We start from the raw sequence: 13,981 nt of genomic DNA, 5'->3' as shown, positions 1-13,981 counted from the left end.
GGTCGACGCGGACGGTGCAGAGGGATCGACGCGGACAGTGTCGAGGGACAGACGTGGACAGTGAAGTAGGGGGGTTCAGACGTGTAGGAGGAGAGTAACGATGTGGAGGAGGAGAGGGATAGATGTGGACTGTAGAGTGATGAAGAGTGAGTAGCGGGGCCAGCCACCTCTGGGTGCAGAGTGAGTAGTGCAGTTGTGGTCTCTCTCGGGAGGGGGTGACCTCATTGTTGGAGAATTCCAGTGATGTTGGGTTGATGGGAAGGAGAACGATTGTGTACACAGGTGTGGGGCAACAGGTTGAGGGGGGGAGAAAAGACAGGTAGAACCTGACTGTTACCTGTGTGGGTTGCAAGCTGGAGCAGGTCCAACTACTATGGAGAATTTGTGCCCTATCTCTGAGACAAGCACCAACTGGAGCAGACTTATCTGGAATCTCCCTGAGCGGGAGCGGCTACATGAATGCTTCATTGTTAGGATTTATAGGGAAAGGGAAGGTAGATTCCTACCACTGGATAATCACATGGGAGGGACCCAATGATCAGTACAATATAGATTATAATGGTCTGTTCTATACAGGTCATGCTTTACTGGACTATGGAGAACCTTTCATGAATGGTCTTGGTCAGGCTATAGAGGTCACATGATCAATCCTGATGGTTATTTAGTGGGGACAGTTATGGATAGCAGCGATGTAAGGAATGTGGAGACGTCAGGAGACTCTTCATGAAGCCGCCATAGACATGACGAGCTGCTGAATGGACAGTTTTAACCATTACATTTAATATGTAGGTGAAATTATGACGAGCTTGTTCCAAAGGCTGACAATCAACAGTGAACTGCCGAGAATGCATCTGCAGGGTCGTTCTTGTCTGTCTAATTTTCTTGGGGACTGTGACCTGTTTTGGTCAAAGTGTCTTTGTAGGACACCCCAGTCTGACATGTTCTTGGGGTGTTGTATGAATGACTGGCTGTCTGAGAGCCACAGAGGTTCCTCTAATGTCCATGAGCTGCTCTAATGAATAGAATTGGCTTAATAGTGGCGGTGCCCCCGCATGTCTACTGTAACCCAAGGAAAGGATCTGCCTTAGGGTATGTTCACACGGCCTATTTACGGACGTAAATCGGGCGTTTTTGCCCCGAATTACGCCCGAAAATAGCGCCTCAATAGCGCTGACAAACATCTGCCCATTGAAAGCAATGGGCAGACGTTTGTCTGTTCACACGAGGCGTATATTTACGCGCCGCTGTCAAATGACGGCGCGTAAATAGACGCCCGCATAGAAGAAGTGACCTGTCACTTCTTTGGCCGTAATTGGAGCCGCTATTCATTGACTCCAATGAATAGCAGCGCTAATTACGGCCGTAATTGACGCGGCGTTCAAGCGCCTGCACATGCCGCTACGGCTGAAATTACGGGGATGTTTTCAGGCTGAAACATCCCCGTAATTTCAACCGTAACGGACCCCCGCCGTGTGAACATACCCTTATTAAAAATAACTGGAGCTGTGGAGGCAAAAATATTCATAAAAGGGGAATCAAGCGCAGTTTCAGCAGCTTCTCAATTCAGTATTGCCAAATGTCCCTATATTCCATCATCCGTCCCTATATAACATCATCTGCCCCTATATTCCATCATCCAAAAAATACAATGGAGCGGACCTCAATAGTTGGTGGGCGTGCAACAGTTAAATTCCAAAAAGTCTTTATTCAATTTGCAACAAGGACAGACCACATGAAATGTAAAAGTTAATGTCCATTTCTGACAGCGATCAGCGCAGTGGCAGACGTGGGAGCTCTGTCTGGAAAGGGTTAAGTACCACAACCACAGAGCGCTACATGCAGTTAGTTATTAGTTAGATTCAAAGATGTCAATAGGACAATTATTAAAATAAAGGTAGCCCACTTGCGGTGTTATACTGTCCCGCAAGATATACTTATAACACATTATCTTTTAGCGCTTACCTCCTCGTGTTTGGCAGTTCGGGCGATACGTCCTTGGCTTCCACTGCGCCTGCGCGTTCGGTATGATGCGGCCGATGATGACCCCTGGCTGTCAGCTGACGGCGGGGGGTCACATGGGCAGGTGTCACGAATCGAGAGGGTGTTGTGATTGGTCAATTCATGTGTTGCCGCCGAATACGATGGGTGGAGTTTAGCGTTTATAGTAACCTAGCGCCTGCAATGAAGTATGCCGTTGACATCGATACGTGCATCTTCCCGTGACGCACAGCGGAATATCCGCTGTTGAATACTAATATCGCTGGTGATGAGGCCAGAGTTACCAAGATACGGACCCCTGAGGATGAGTATCTGAAACGCGTAGGGTCGTTTAATGTCTATGGAATGTGTGCATTGGGGACAATTATATTGTGTTACACCCAGCGTTAGGAGATCCGATTTTGTCGGACACCTATGCTTCAACTAGGGCTTGTACTACTGTTGTGCCCTGGGTATATGCTGATTCCTACAAATATCGTTTAAACACAGAGATATAGGTATCATAATTACTCAGTGTTTTTTTGTTTAATACATTTTTTAATTTTCACGGTGGGGCTTATGTCACAGTGGTGTGTTACCCCTGTTTTTAAACTAGTTACTATTAAAGATATCCTTTTACTCAGTTGTCATTTCAGTGAACCTTAAAGGTAGAAGCCCCCCCCGACATGTTTCGCTACGATGTAGCGTCCTCAGGGGTATCGGGGCCAATGACAGCGAGCGGCAGGGGCAGTCTAAGTATTCACTGCAACTAGCTGAACATGTGTCCACAATCAGTCATAGAGGACCGAGCCTCCTCCTCCTCCGGTGATTGACAGATTCTGCCACCAATCACTTACTAGTTAGATGCCACCAATGAACAGCACTCGAGCACACCAGGCTGCTTGATGGTAATCGCTGTACATAGAATTATAACATTACTATAATACAAGAAAGAGGTCACCGATGAGTTTATAGATAAGTGCACCGAGGCACAAAGTGAGGAAAGTGATGGGATAGTAACGGATGGGATTAGTGATAGTGCCATTCTAGGTACAAACGCTGTGCCCTGATTATAGACGATATTATAGTTGATGTGAGCGGCACAACAATATTACTATGATCTAAAGAAGTTATTAGTGGGCTTATAGATCAATACGTTTATAGGGTAGACATAATAGGCAGAGTTATCACGGACAGTGTAGATAAGTGTACGAGTCTACACACGGAGACAGACACACTGGTGTACTGGCATGACTGAATCAGAACGCCGTATATGCCGGACAGCAAGATAATCGCTATACACAGTATCGGGACACTGTGATTGTGCAAAAAAAAAGGGTTTACTGGAGAGTTTGTAAAACGGTGCACAAACGCACAATGTGAACAGAGTGATACAATAATAATACAATTTAACACGCTGGCGCTGTGAGGTGATTAAAGGTGATGTTACAATTACTGTAAGCAGCACAAAAGATGTTACTGTGATCTGGGAAGGTTATCAGTGGACTAATAGATCAATGCGCTAATAAACTAGGGTAAATCAAAATGAGCAGATTCATGATAGGCATTGCAAATGAGTATAGAAGTATACACGCTGAAATACCAGAGATATACGCGCAAAGGTGTACCAGAACGGCATAGTAAGAATGCCATTTATGTCAGACAGCGATATAAGTAGTATACAGAATAATACAAAAATATCTATGGATAGATAAAAGGTATGAGATATTACACTCATCGGGCTTAGTAGAGACCAGGCATTCAGAGTCAGTGGCTATCAAAGTGACTCATAAAGAAACGCAGTGACTTATAAGTGATCAAAATATTCAAACCGCCGCTATGTCGCTTACCAAGCTGTAGCCTGGGGGGAACCTGAAGCAAATACCAAGTATGATTGATAGTAGTATATTCATATAAGAAATGTGGATAGTAAGGCAGATTATAGAGAGTTTAATGACTACATTGTCAGCACAGTACCAGAAGAATCACACAAACTGAAGTCTAGTTCCAGTGTTTGGGTAACGTGTAGGATGATATTCCATCATCCGGCCCAATATTCCATCATCCATCCCTATATAACATCACCTGCCCCTATATTCTATCATCCGGCTCAATATTCCATCATCCGTCCCTATATAACATCACCTGCCCCTATATTCTATCATCCGGCTCAATATTCCATCATCCGTCCCTATATAACATCACCTGCCCCTATATTCCAACATTCGGCCCAATATTCCATGATTCACCCCTATATTCCATCATCCAGCCCTCTTAAAACATCATCAGCCCCTATATTCCATCATCCGGCCCTATATTCCATCATCCGGCCCAATATTCCATCATCCGTCCCTATATAACATCACCTGCCCCTATATTCCATCATCCGGCTCAATATTCCATCATCCGTCCCTATATAACATCACCTGCCCCTATATTCCAACATTCGGCCCAATATTCCATGATTCACCCCTATATTCCATCATCCAGCCCTCTTAAAACATCATCAGCCCCTATATTCCATCATCCGGCCCTATATTCCATCATCCGGCCCTATATTCCATCATCCGTCCCTATATAACATCACCTGCCCCTATATTCCATCATCCGGCCCAATATTCCATGAATGGTTATTACAGCCTGCTGCTAATGGTGCGTTGAAGGCAATGACGCCTGCGCCGTACATTTACAGCGTTGTGCAGGAAGGGGATAAAAACTCGCAGTACACTGATGAACAACAGCGCTAACCAAAGTCTAGAGGCAGCAAGCAGCACAATGTCTGAAGCACAGCGCCAACTAGTGTCCATGCGCAGCATTACAACCCTGACTTCAGGAACTGTCCAGATATGGGGCTCATACACACTACCATATTACGGCCCCAGACAACTGCTCCGTATCCCTACGATTCCATACGGAGGCACATGGGAGTAGTCGGACATTATAATGGGGGAGATTTATCATAACTGATGCAAAGGAAATGATTTGCATCCAATCAGGTTGCTGCTTTCATTTTCAAAAAAGATTCTGAAAAACGAAAGGTGGATTCTGATTGGTTGCCATGAGCAAGTACTCCACTTTTCCTTTGCACCAGTTATGAGAAATCTCCTCCAATGTCCTTCAGCTCCTCACTCATTCCCTGTGCTCCAGAATAAAGAGAGACATAAAAGTGACAAGATACACCAGCGAGCAGCTCCCCCCATACAAGACATCTACACATATGCGGATTATGTCACATTGTATCCCTACTGTTATATGGCAGGACATCATCTCTTATATACTCTATGCCAGGAGATGCTGGGAATGATTAAACTAATATACAGTCCGTCTGGTTGATAAATACCATCCCTGGAGAGTGGGGGGGGGGTTAATTAATAAAATCCACGGAAAATACAAAATTCAGAAATAATATCCCTAATGTCTAGTGGGTACATACATAACATCCCTGGTGTCTAGTGGGTTCATACATAACATCCCTGGTGTCTAGTGGGTTCATACATTACATCCCTGGTGTCTGGCAGGTTCATACAGTACATCCCTGGTGTCTGGCAGGTTCATACAGTACATCCCTGGTGTCTGGCAGGTTCATACAGTACATCCCTGGTGTCTGGCAGGTTCATACAGTACATCCCTGGTGTCTGGCAGGTTCATACAGTACATCCCTGGTGTCTGGCAGGTTCATACAGTACATCCCTGGTGTCTGGTGGGTTCATACATTACATCCCTGGTGTCTGGTGGGATCATACATTACATCCCTGGTGTCTGGTGGGTTCACACATTACATCCCTGGTGTCTAGTGGGTTCATACATTACATCCCTGGTGTCTGGTGGGTTCATACATTACATCCCTGGTGTCTGTCAGGTTCATACATTACATCCCTGGTGTCTGGTGGGTTCATACATTACATCCATGTGTCTGGTGGGTTCATATATTACATCCCTGGTGTCTGGTGGGTTCATACATTACATTCCTGGTGTCTGGTGGGTTCATACATTACATCCCTGGTGTCTAGTAGGTTCACACATTACATCCCTGGTGTCTGGTGGGTTCACACATTACATCCCTGGTGTCTGGTGGGTTCACACATTACATCCCTGGTGTCTGGTGGGTTCATACATTACATCCGTGGTGTCTGGTTGGTTCATACATTACATCCCTGAAGTCTGGCGGGTTCATACATTACATCCCTGCCATCTGGCGGGTTCACACATTACATCCCTGGCGTCTGGTGGGTTCATAGATTACATCCCTGGTGTTTGGCGTGTTCATACATTACATCCCTGGTGTCTGGTGGGTTCATACATTACATCCCTGGTCTCTGGCGGGTTCACACATTACATTGCTGGTGTCTGGTGGGTTCATACATTACATTACTGATGCCTGGTGGGTTCATACATTACATTACTGATGCCTGGTGGGTTCATACATTACATCCTTGGTGTATGGCGGGTTCACAAATTACATCCCTGGCGTCTGGCGGGTTCACACATTACATCCCTGGTGTCTGGTGGGTTCATACATTACATCTCTGTCGTCTGGCGGGTTCATACGATACATCCCTGGTGTCTGATGGGTTCATACATTACATCACTGGTGTCTAGTAGGTTCACACATTACATCCCTGGTGTCTAGTAGGTTCACACATTACATCCCTGGTGTCTGGTGGGTTCATACATTATATCCCTGGCGTCTGGCGGGTTCATACATTACATTGCTGGTGGGTTCATATATTACATCCCTGGTGTCTGGTGGGTTCATACATTACATCCCTGGCATCTGGCGGGTTCACACATTAAATCCCTGGTTTCTTAAGGGTTCACACATTACATCCCTAGCGTCTGGCGAGTTCACAAATTATATCCCCGGTGTATGGTGGGTTCACACATTATGTCCCCGGAGTCTGGTTGGATAACACATTACATCCCTGGTGTCTGGCGGGTTCACACATTACATCCCTGGTGTCTGGCGGGTTCATACATTACATCCCTGGTATGTGGTGGGTTTATACATTACATCACTGGTCTCTGGTGGGTTCATACATTACATCCCTGGTGTCTGGTGGGTTCACACATTACATTCCTGGTGTCTGGTGGGTTCATACATTACATCCCTGGTGTATAAGGGTTCACAGATTACATCCCTGGTGTCTGGCAGGTTCATACATTACATCCCTGGTGTCTGCTGTGTTCATACATTACATCGCTGGTGTCTGGTGGGTTCAAGCATTACATCCCTGGTGTCTGGTGGGTTCAAACATTAAATCCCTGGTCTCTGGTAAGTTCATACAGTACATCCCCGGTGTCTAGTGTGTTCACACATTACATCCCTCGTGTCTAGTGGGTTCACACATTACATCCCTCGTGTCTGGTGGGTTCATACATAGTTACATAGTTAGTATAGTTGAAAAAAAAGACACATGTCCATCGACTAGGAAAGACCAGGGATACATTACATACCTGGTGTCTGGCGGGTTAATACATTACATCCCTGGCATCTGGCGGGTTAATACATTACATCCCTGGTGTCTGGTGGATTCATACTGTACATCTCTAGTGTCTGGTGGGCTCATACATTACATCCCTGGTCTCTGGCGGGTTCATACATTACATTGCTGGTGTCTGGTGAGTTCATACATTACATCCTTGGTGTACGGCGGGTTCACATATAACATCCCTGGCGTCTGGTGGGTTCATACATTACATCCCTGGTGTCTGATGGGTTCATACATTACATCCCTGGTGTCTAGTAGGTTCACACATTACATCCCTGGTGTCTGGTGGGTTCATACATTACATGCCTGGTGTCTGGCAGGTTCATACATTACATTGCTGGTGTCTGGTGGGTTCATACATTACATCATTGGTGTACGGCGGGTTCACACATAACATCCCTGGCGTCTGGTGGGTTCATACATTACATCCCTGGCGTCTGGTCGGTTCATACATTACATCCCTAGTGTCTGGTGGGTTCATACATTACATCCCTGGTCTCTGGCGGGTTCATATATTACATCCCTGGCGTCTGGCGGGTTCATACATTACATCCCTGGTGTCTAGTAGGTTCACACATTACATCCCTGGTGTCTGGTTGGTTCATACATTACATCCCTGGTGTCTAGTAAGTTCACACATTACATCCCTGGTGTCTGGTGGGTTCATACATTACATCCCTGGCGTCTGGCGGGTTAATACATTAATCCCTGGTGTCTGGTGGGTTCATACATTACGTCCCTGGTTTCTGGCGGGTTCATACATTACATTGTTGGTGTCTGGTGGGTTCATACATGACATCCTTGGTGTACGGCGGGTTCACATATTACATCCCTGGCGTCTGGCGGGTTTACACATTACATCCCTGGTCTCTGATAAGTTCATACAGTACATCTCCAGGGTCTAGTGGGTTCACACATTACATCCCTGATGTTTGGCAAGTTCATACATTACATCGCTGGTGTCTGGTCGGGTTCATACATTACATCCCTGGTGTCTGGTTGGTTCATACATTAAATCCCTGGTGTCTGACGGGTTCATACATTACATCCCTGGTGTCTGGTGGGTTCATACATTACATCCCTGGTGTCTGGTTGGTTCATACATTACATCCCTGGTGTCTGGTTGGTTCACACATTACATCCCTGGTGTCTGGTGGGTTCACACATTACATCCCTGGTGTCTGGCGTGTTCACATATTACATCCCTGCTGTCTATCATGTTCATACATTACATCCCTGGTGTCTGGTGGGTTCATACATTACATCCCTGGTCTCTGGTTGGTTCATACATTACATCCCTGGTGTGTGGCGTGTTCACATATTACATCCCTGCTGTCTATCATGTTCATACATTACATCCCTGGTGTCTGGTTGGTTCATACATTACATTCCTGCTGTCTATCATGTTCATATATTACATCCCTGGTGTCTGGTTGGTTCATACATTACATCCCTGGTGTCTGGTTGGTTCATACATTACATCCCTGGTGTCTGGTTGGTTCATACATTACATCCCTGGTGTCTGGTGGGTTCATACATTACATCCCTGGTGTCTGGTGGGTTCATACATTACATCCCTGGTGTCTGGTTGGTTCATACATTACATCCCTGGTGTCTGGTTGGTTCATACATTACATCCCTGGTGTCTGGCAGGTTCATACATTACATCCCTGGAGTCTGGCGTGTTCACATATTACATCCCTGCTGTCTATCATGTTCATACATTACATCCCTGGTGTCTGGTCGGGTTCAAACATTACGTCCCTGGTGTCTGGCGGGTTCATACATTACATCCCTGGTGTCTGGTGGGTTCATACATTACATCCCTGGTGTCTGGTTGGTTCATACATTACATCCCTGGTGTCTATCATGTTCACACATAACATCCCTGGTGTCTGGTGGGTTCACACATAACATCCCTGGCGTCTGGTGGGTTCATACATTACATCCCTGGCGTCTGGTGGGTTCATACATTACATCCCTGGTGTCTGGTGGGTTCATACATTACATCCCTGGTGTCTGGTTGGTTCATACATTACATCCCTGGTGTCTGGCAGGTTCATACATTACATCCCTGGAGTCTGGCAGGTTCATACATTACATCCCTGGAGTCTGGCGTGTTCACATATTACATCCCTGCTGTCTATCATGTTCATACATTACATCCCTGGTGTCTATCATGTTCATACATTACATCCCTGGTGTCTGGTCGGGTTCAAACATTACGTCCCTGGTGTCTGGTGGGTTCACACATAACATCCCTGGCGTCTGGTGGGTTCACACATAACATCCCTGGCGTCTGGTGGGTTCATACATTACATCCCTGGCGTCTGGTGGGTTCATACATTACATCCCTAGTGTCTGGTGGGTTCATACATTACATCCCTGGTCTCTGGCGGGTTCATATATTACATCCCTGGCGTCTGGCGGGTTCATACATTACATCCCTGGTGTCTAGTAGGTTCACACATTACATCCCTGTTGTCTAGTGGGTTCATACATTACATCCCTGGCGTCTGGCGGGTTAATACATTAATCCCTGGTGTCTGGTGGGTTCATATATTACGTCCCTGGTCTCTGGCGGGTTCATACATTACATTGTTGGTGTCTGGTGGGTTCATACATGACATCCTTGGTGTACGGCGGGTTCACATATTACATCCCTGGTGTCTGGCAGGTTCATACATTACATCCCTGGAGTCTGGCGTGTTCACATATTACATCCCTGGTGTCTATCATGTTCATACATTACATCCCTGGTGTCTATCATGTTCATACATTACATCCCTGGTGTCTAACATGTTCATACATTACATCCCTGGTGTCTGGTCGGGTTCATACATTACGTCCCTGGTGTCTGGCGGGTTCATACATTACATCCCTGGTGTCTGGTGGGTTCATACATTACATCCCTGGTGTCTGGTTGGTTCATACATTACATCCCTGGTGTCTGGTTGGTTCATACATTACATCCCTGGTGTCTGGCAGGTTCATACATTACATCCCTGGAGTCTGGCGTGTTCACATATTACATCCCTGCTGTCTATCATGTTCATACATTACATCCCTGGTGTCTGGTCGGGTTCAAACATTACGTCCCTGGTGTCTGGTGGGTTCATACATTACATCCCTGGTGTCTGGTGGGTTCATACATTACATCCCTGGTGTCTGGTTGGTTCATACATGACATCCCTGGTGTCTGGCGTGTTCACATATTACATCCCTGCTGTCTATCATGTTCATACATTACATCCCTGGTGTCTGGTGGGTTCATACATTACATCCCTGGTGTCTGGTTGGTTCATACATTACATCCCTGGTGTCTGGTGGGTTCATACATTACATCCCTGGTGTCTGGTTGGTTCATACATGACATCCCTGGTGTCTGGCGTGTTCACATATTACATCCCTGCTGTCTATCATGTTCATACATTACATCCCTGGTGTCTTTGCAGGTCCTTTCTGGCGATTGTGTATGATTTATGTGCACATTCTATAATATCCAGTGAGAGGTGTTGTAATTTTGGGCGTGTGATCCTTTCCATAATCCCCCAGATTCCTGGTGCTGCCGGCCATGGGCTAATTACTGCTTCGTATTCTTATAAACTCTCTGCTATAATTATTAGGTGGTATTATTAGTAACTATTACTCCACCCTCAGGCATATACCTGCAATTATACATCATGTATCAGCCGGGAGCGGAGATGGAGCAGATTATAGTAGCCCGCACCACACTGCTGTATCACTGTATTATATTACACGACGGACACATTCAGGACATTGATACAGAATTTAATAACACACACACAAGCTGTATCTAATATTATTGTGTGTGATACAGTCTTCTGAGCTGTGTATCTAATACTATTGTGTGTGATACAGCCTTTTGAGCTGTGTATCTAATCCTATCGTATGTGATACTGTCTGCTGAGCCACTGTATCTAATTCAATCATGTGTGATACTGTCTGCTGAGCCACTGTATCTAATCCTCTCATGTGTGATACTGTCTGCTGGGCCACTGTATCTAATCCAATCATGTGTGATACCGTCTGCTGAGCCACTGTATCTAATCCAATCATGTGTGATACTGTCTGCTGAGCCGCTGTATCTAATCCTCTCATGTGTGATACTGTCTGCTGAGCTGTGTATCTAATCCTATCATGTGTGATACTGTCTGCTGGGCCACTGTATCTAATCCAATCATGTGTGATACTGTCTGCTGAGTTGTGTATCTAATCCTATCATGTGTGATACTGTCTGCTGGGCCACTGTATCTAATCCAATCATGTGTGATACTGTCTGCTGAGCCACTGTATCTAATCCTCTCACGTGTGATACTGTCTGCTGAGCTGTGTATCTAATCCTATCACGTGTGATACTGTCTGCTGAGCCACTGTATCTAATCCTATCATGTGTGATACTGTCTGCTGGGCCACTGTATCTAATCCAATCATGTGTGATACTGTCTGCTGAGCTGTGTATCTAATCCTATCATGTGTGATACTGTCTGCTGGGCCACTGTATCTAATCCAATCATGTGTGATACTGTCTGCTGAGCCACTGTATCTAATCCTCTCACGTGTGATACTGTCTGCTGAGCGGTGTATCTAATCCTATCACGTGTGATACTGTCTGCTGAGCCACTGTATCTAATCCAATCATGTGTGATACTGTCTGCTGAGCTGTGCATCTAATCCTCTCACGTGTGATACTGTCTGCTGAGCTGTGTATCTAATCCTATCACGTGTGATACTGTCTGCTGAGCCACTGTATCTAATCCTATCATGTGTGATACTGTCTGCTGGGCCACTGTATCTAATCCAATCATGTGTGATACTGTCTGCTGAGCTGTGTATCTAATCCTATCATGTGTGATACTGTCTGCTGGGCCACTGTATCTAATCCAATCATGTGTGATACTGTCTGCTGAGCCACTGTATCTAATCCTCTCACGTGTGATACTGTCTGCTGAGCGGTGTATCTAATCCTATCATGTGTGATACTGTCTGCTGAGCCACTGTATCTAATCCAATCATGTGTGATACTGTCTGCTGAGCCACTGTATCTAATCCAATCATGTGTGATACTGTCTGCTGAGCCACTGTATCTAATCCTCTCACGTGTGATACTGTCTGCTGAGCGGTGTATCTAATCCTATCACGTGTGATAGTCTGCTGAGCCACTGTATCTAATCCAATCATGTGTGATACTGTCTGCTGAGCCACTGTATCTAATCCAATCACGTGTGATACTGTCTGCTGAGCCACTGTATCTAAGCCGCTGTATACACTCTGGTAGAAGCCATCTGGGACTTGTGTGGGGGTGATGGACGTCACATGTTAAGTATGAGTCATGTGAAAGTCATTGTACGCTTCATGCACCGTGACCGGGGAGAATCCCGCAGACCCCTGAGGGTGAGAGCCGCTTCCTGCACAGACCCTGGGATTGTTCCTCGGATCACATTATACGTTTCTGGAGCAGTGGATGACGACTCAGCAGTGGAGGGGTTAATTCTATCCTGTATACTTTGATGCAGTGTAAGGGTTAACGTTCCGGTGCGTTACACTGTTATAAAGTCGCCCCCCCCCACTGATTGATCCGGTCACCGAGTCGATATGTTTGCGCTTTGGAGATAATCGCCACGAGCGCCCATATTGGTGGTACCGATCATGGGCACCGCAGACTTCTGAGCACTTACCTGTGGGGTGTCGACCAGCATGCTCCTCCGAAACCGCCCCCTCCGGATCTCCATCTCCAGCGCAGAGCATCGCGCCACCGTAACACGACTGCGGTGATTGCGACAGAACATGATGTGACCCAGGACGAGGGACGTTCAGTATCCAAACTTGTGTACGATATTCCCGGGAATTCCTGAAGGGATTACAGCTTCGGAGCTCCGTGCAGGGACGTCGGCTGCCGCCCCCTCCTCAAGCCTGTGACTTTCAATTCTCCTCCCCACGGGACTCACCTCGTACCTGCCCGTCCACCCTCTCTCCATGTGTATGGGGTGCATGTAGGCACATTATATTTATACAGGGAGGAGCCTCCAGTGCCGCCCCCACACAACACCGCCCTCTACAAGCCTGACGGCAGGATATGGCATGTTATATGTCTACTTAATCACTGCAAGAGGGACGGGTGATATTACATGGGGGAATGTATGTATTAAACATGTGATATTACACGGAAAGTGTCTGATGTTACATGTATAATACAAACAGGGAGAGTCTTTATTACATGTGTGATATTACACGGGGAGCGAATTTATTACATGTCTGATATTACACGGGAAGCAACGTCTGAATTACATATTGATATTACACGAGAAGGGTCTGTATTACATGCCTGATATGACACTGGGAGCGTCTGTATTACATGCCTGATATGACACTGGGAGCGTCTGTATTACATGTGTGATATTACAAAGGGATTGCATACCTCCCAACCGTCCTTGAGTCGGCTGGACAGTCCCGGATTGCGGGCAGTGTCCCGCTGTCAACTGTATTTGCGTCAT

The 13,981-nt window shown here is 46.2% G+C and overlaps 1 protein-coding gene across 1 annotated transcript in view; it reads right to left on the bottom strand.

Annotated features, from left to right (window-relative positions):
* RTKN (rhotekin) overlaps positions 1–13,494 on the bottom strand; it is a 105,942-nt gene extending 92,448 nt beyond the window's left edge. Inside the window, exon 1 of the mRNA XM_075855309.1 lies at positions 13,166–13,494. Within this exon, the coding sequence (XP_075711424.1) occupies positions 13,166–13,276 (111 nt within the window). The 5' untranslated portion in view covers positions 13,277–13,494. The remainder of the gene's footprint in view (positions 1–13,165) is intronic.
* Positions 13,495–13,981: the final 487 nt, after the last annotated feature.

This window comes from Rhinoderma darwinii, chromosome 1 (assembly GCF_050947455.1).
Source record: "Rhinoderma darwinii isolate aRhiDar2 chromosome 1, aRhiDar2.hap1, whole genome shotgun sequence".
NCBI classification, from domain to species: Eukaryota; Metazoa; Chordata; class Amphibia; order Anura; family Rhinodermatidae; genus Rhinoderma; species Rhinoderma darwinii.
This window is presented reverse-complemented; position numbering and strand designations above follow the sequence as displayed.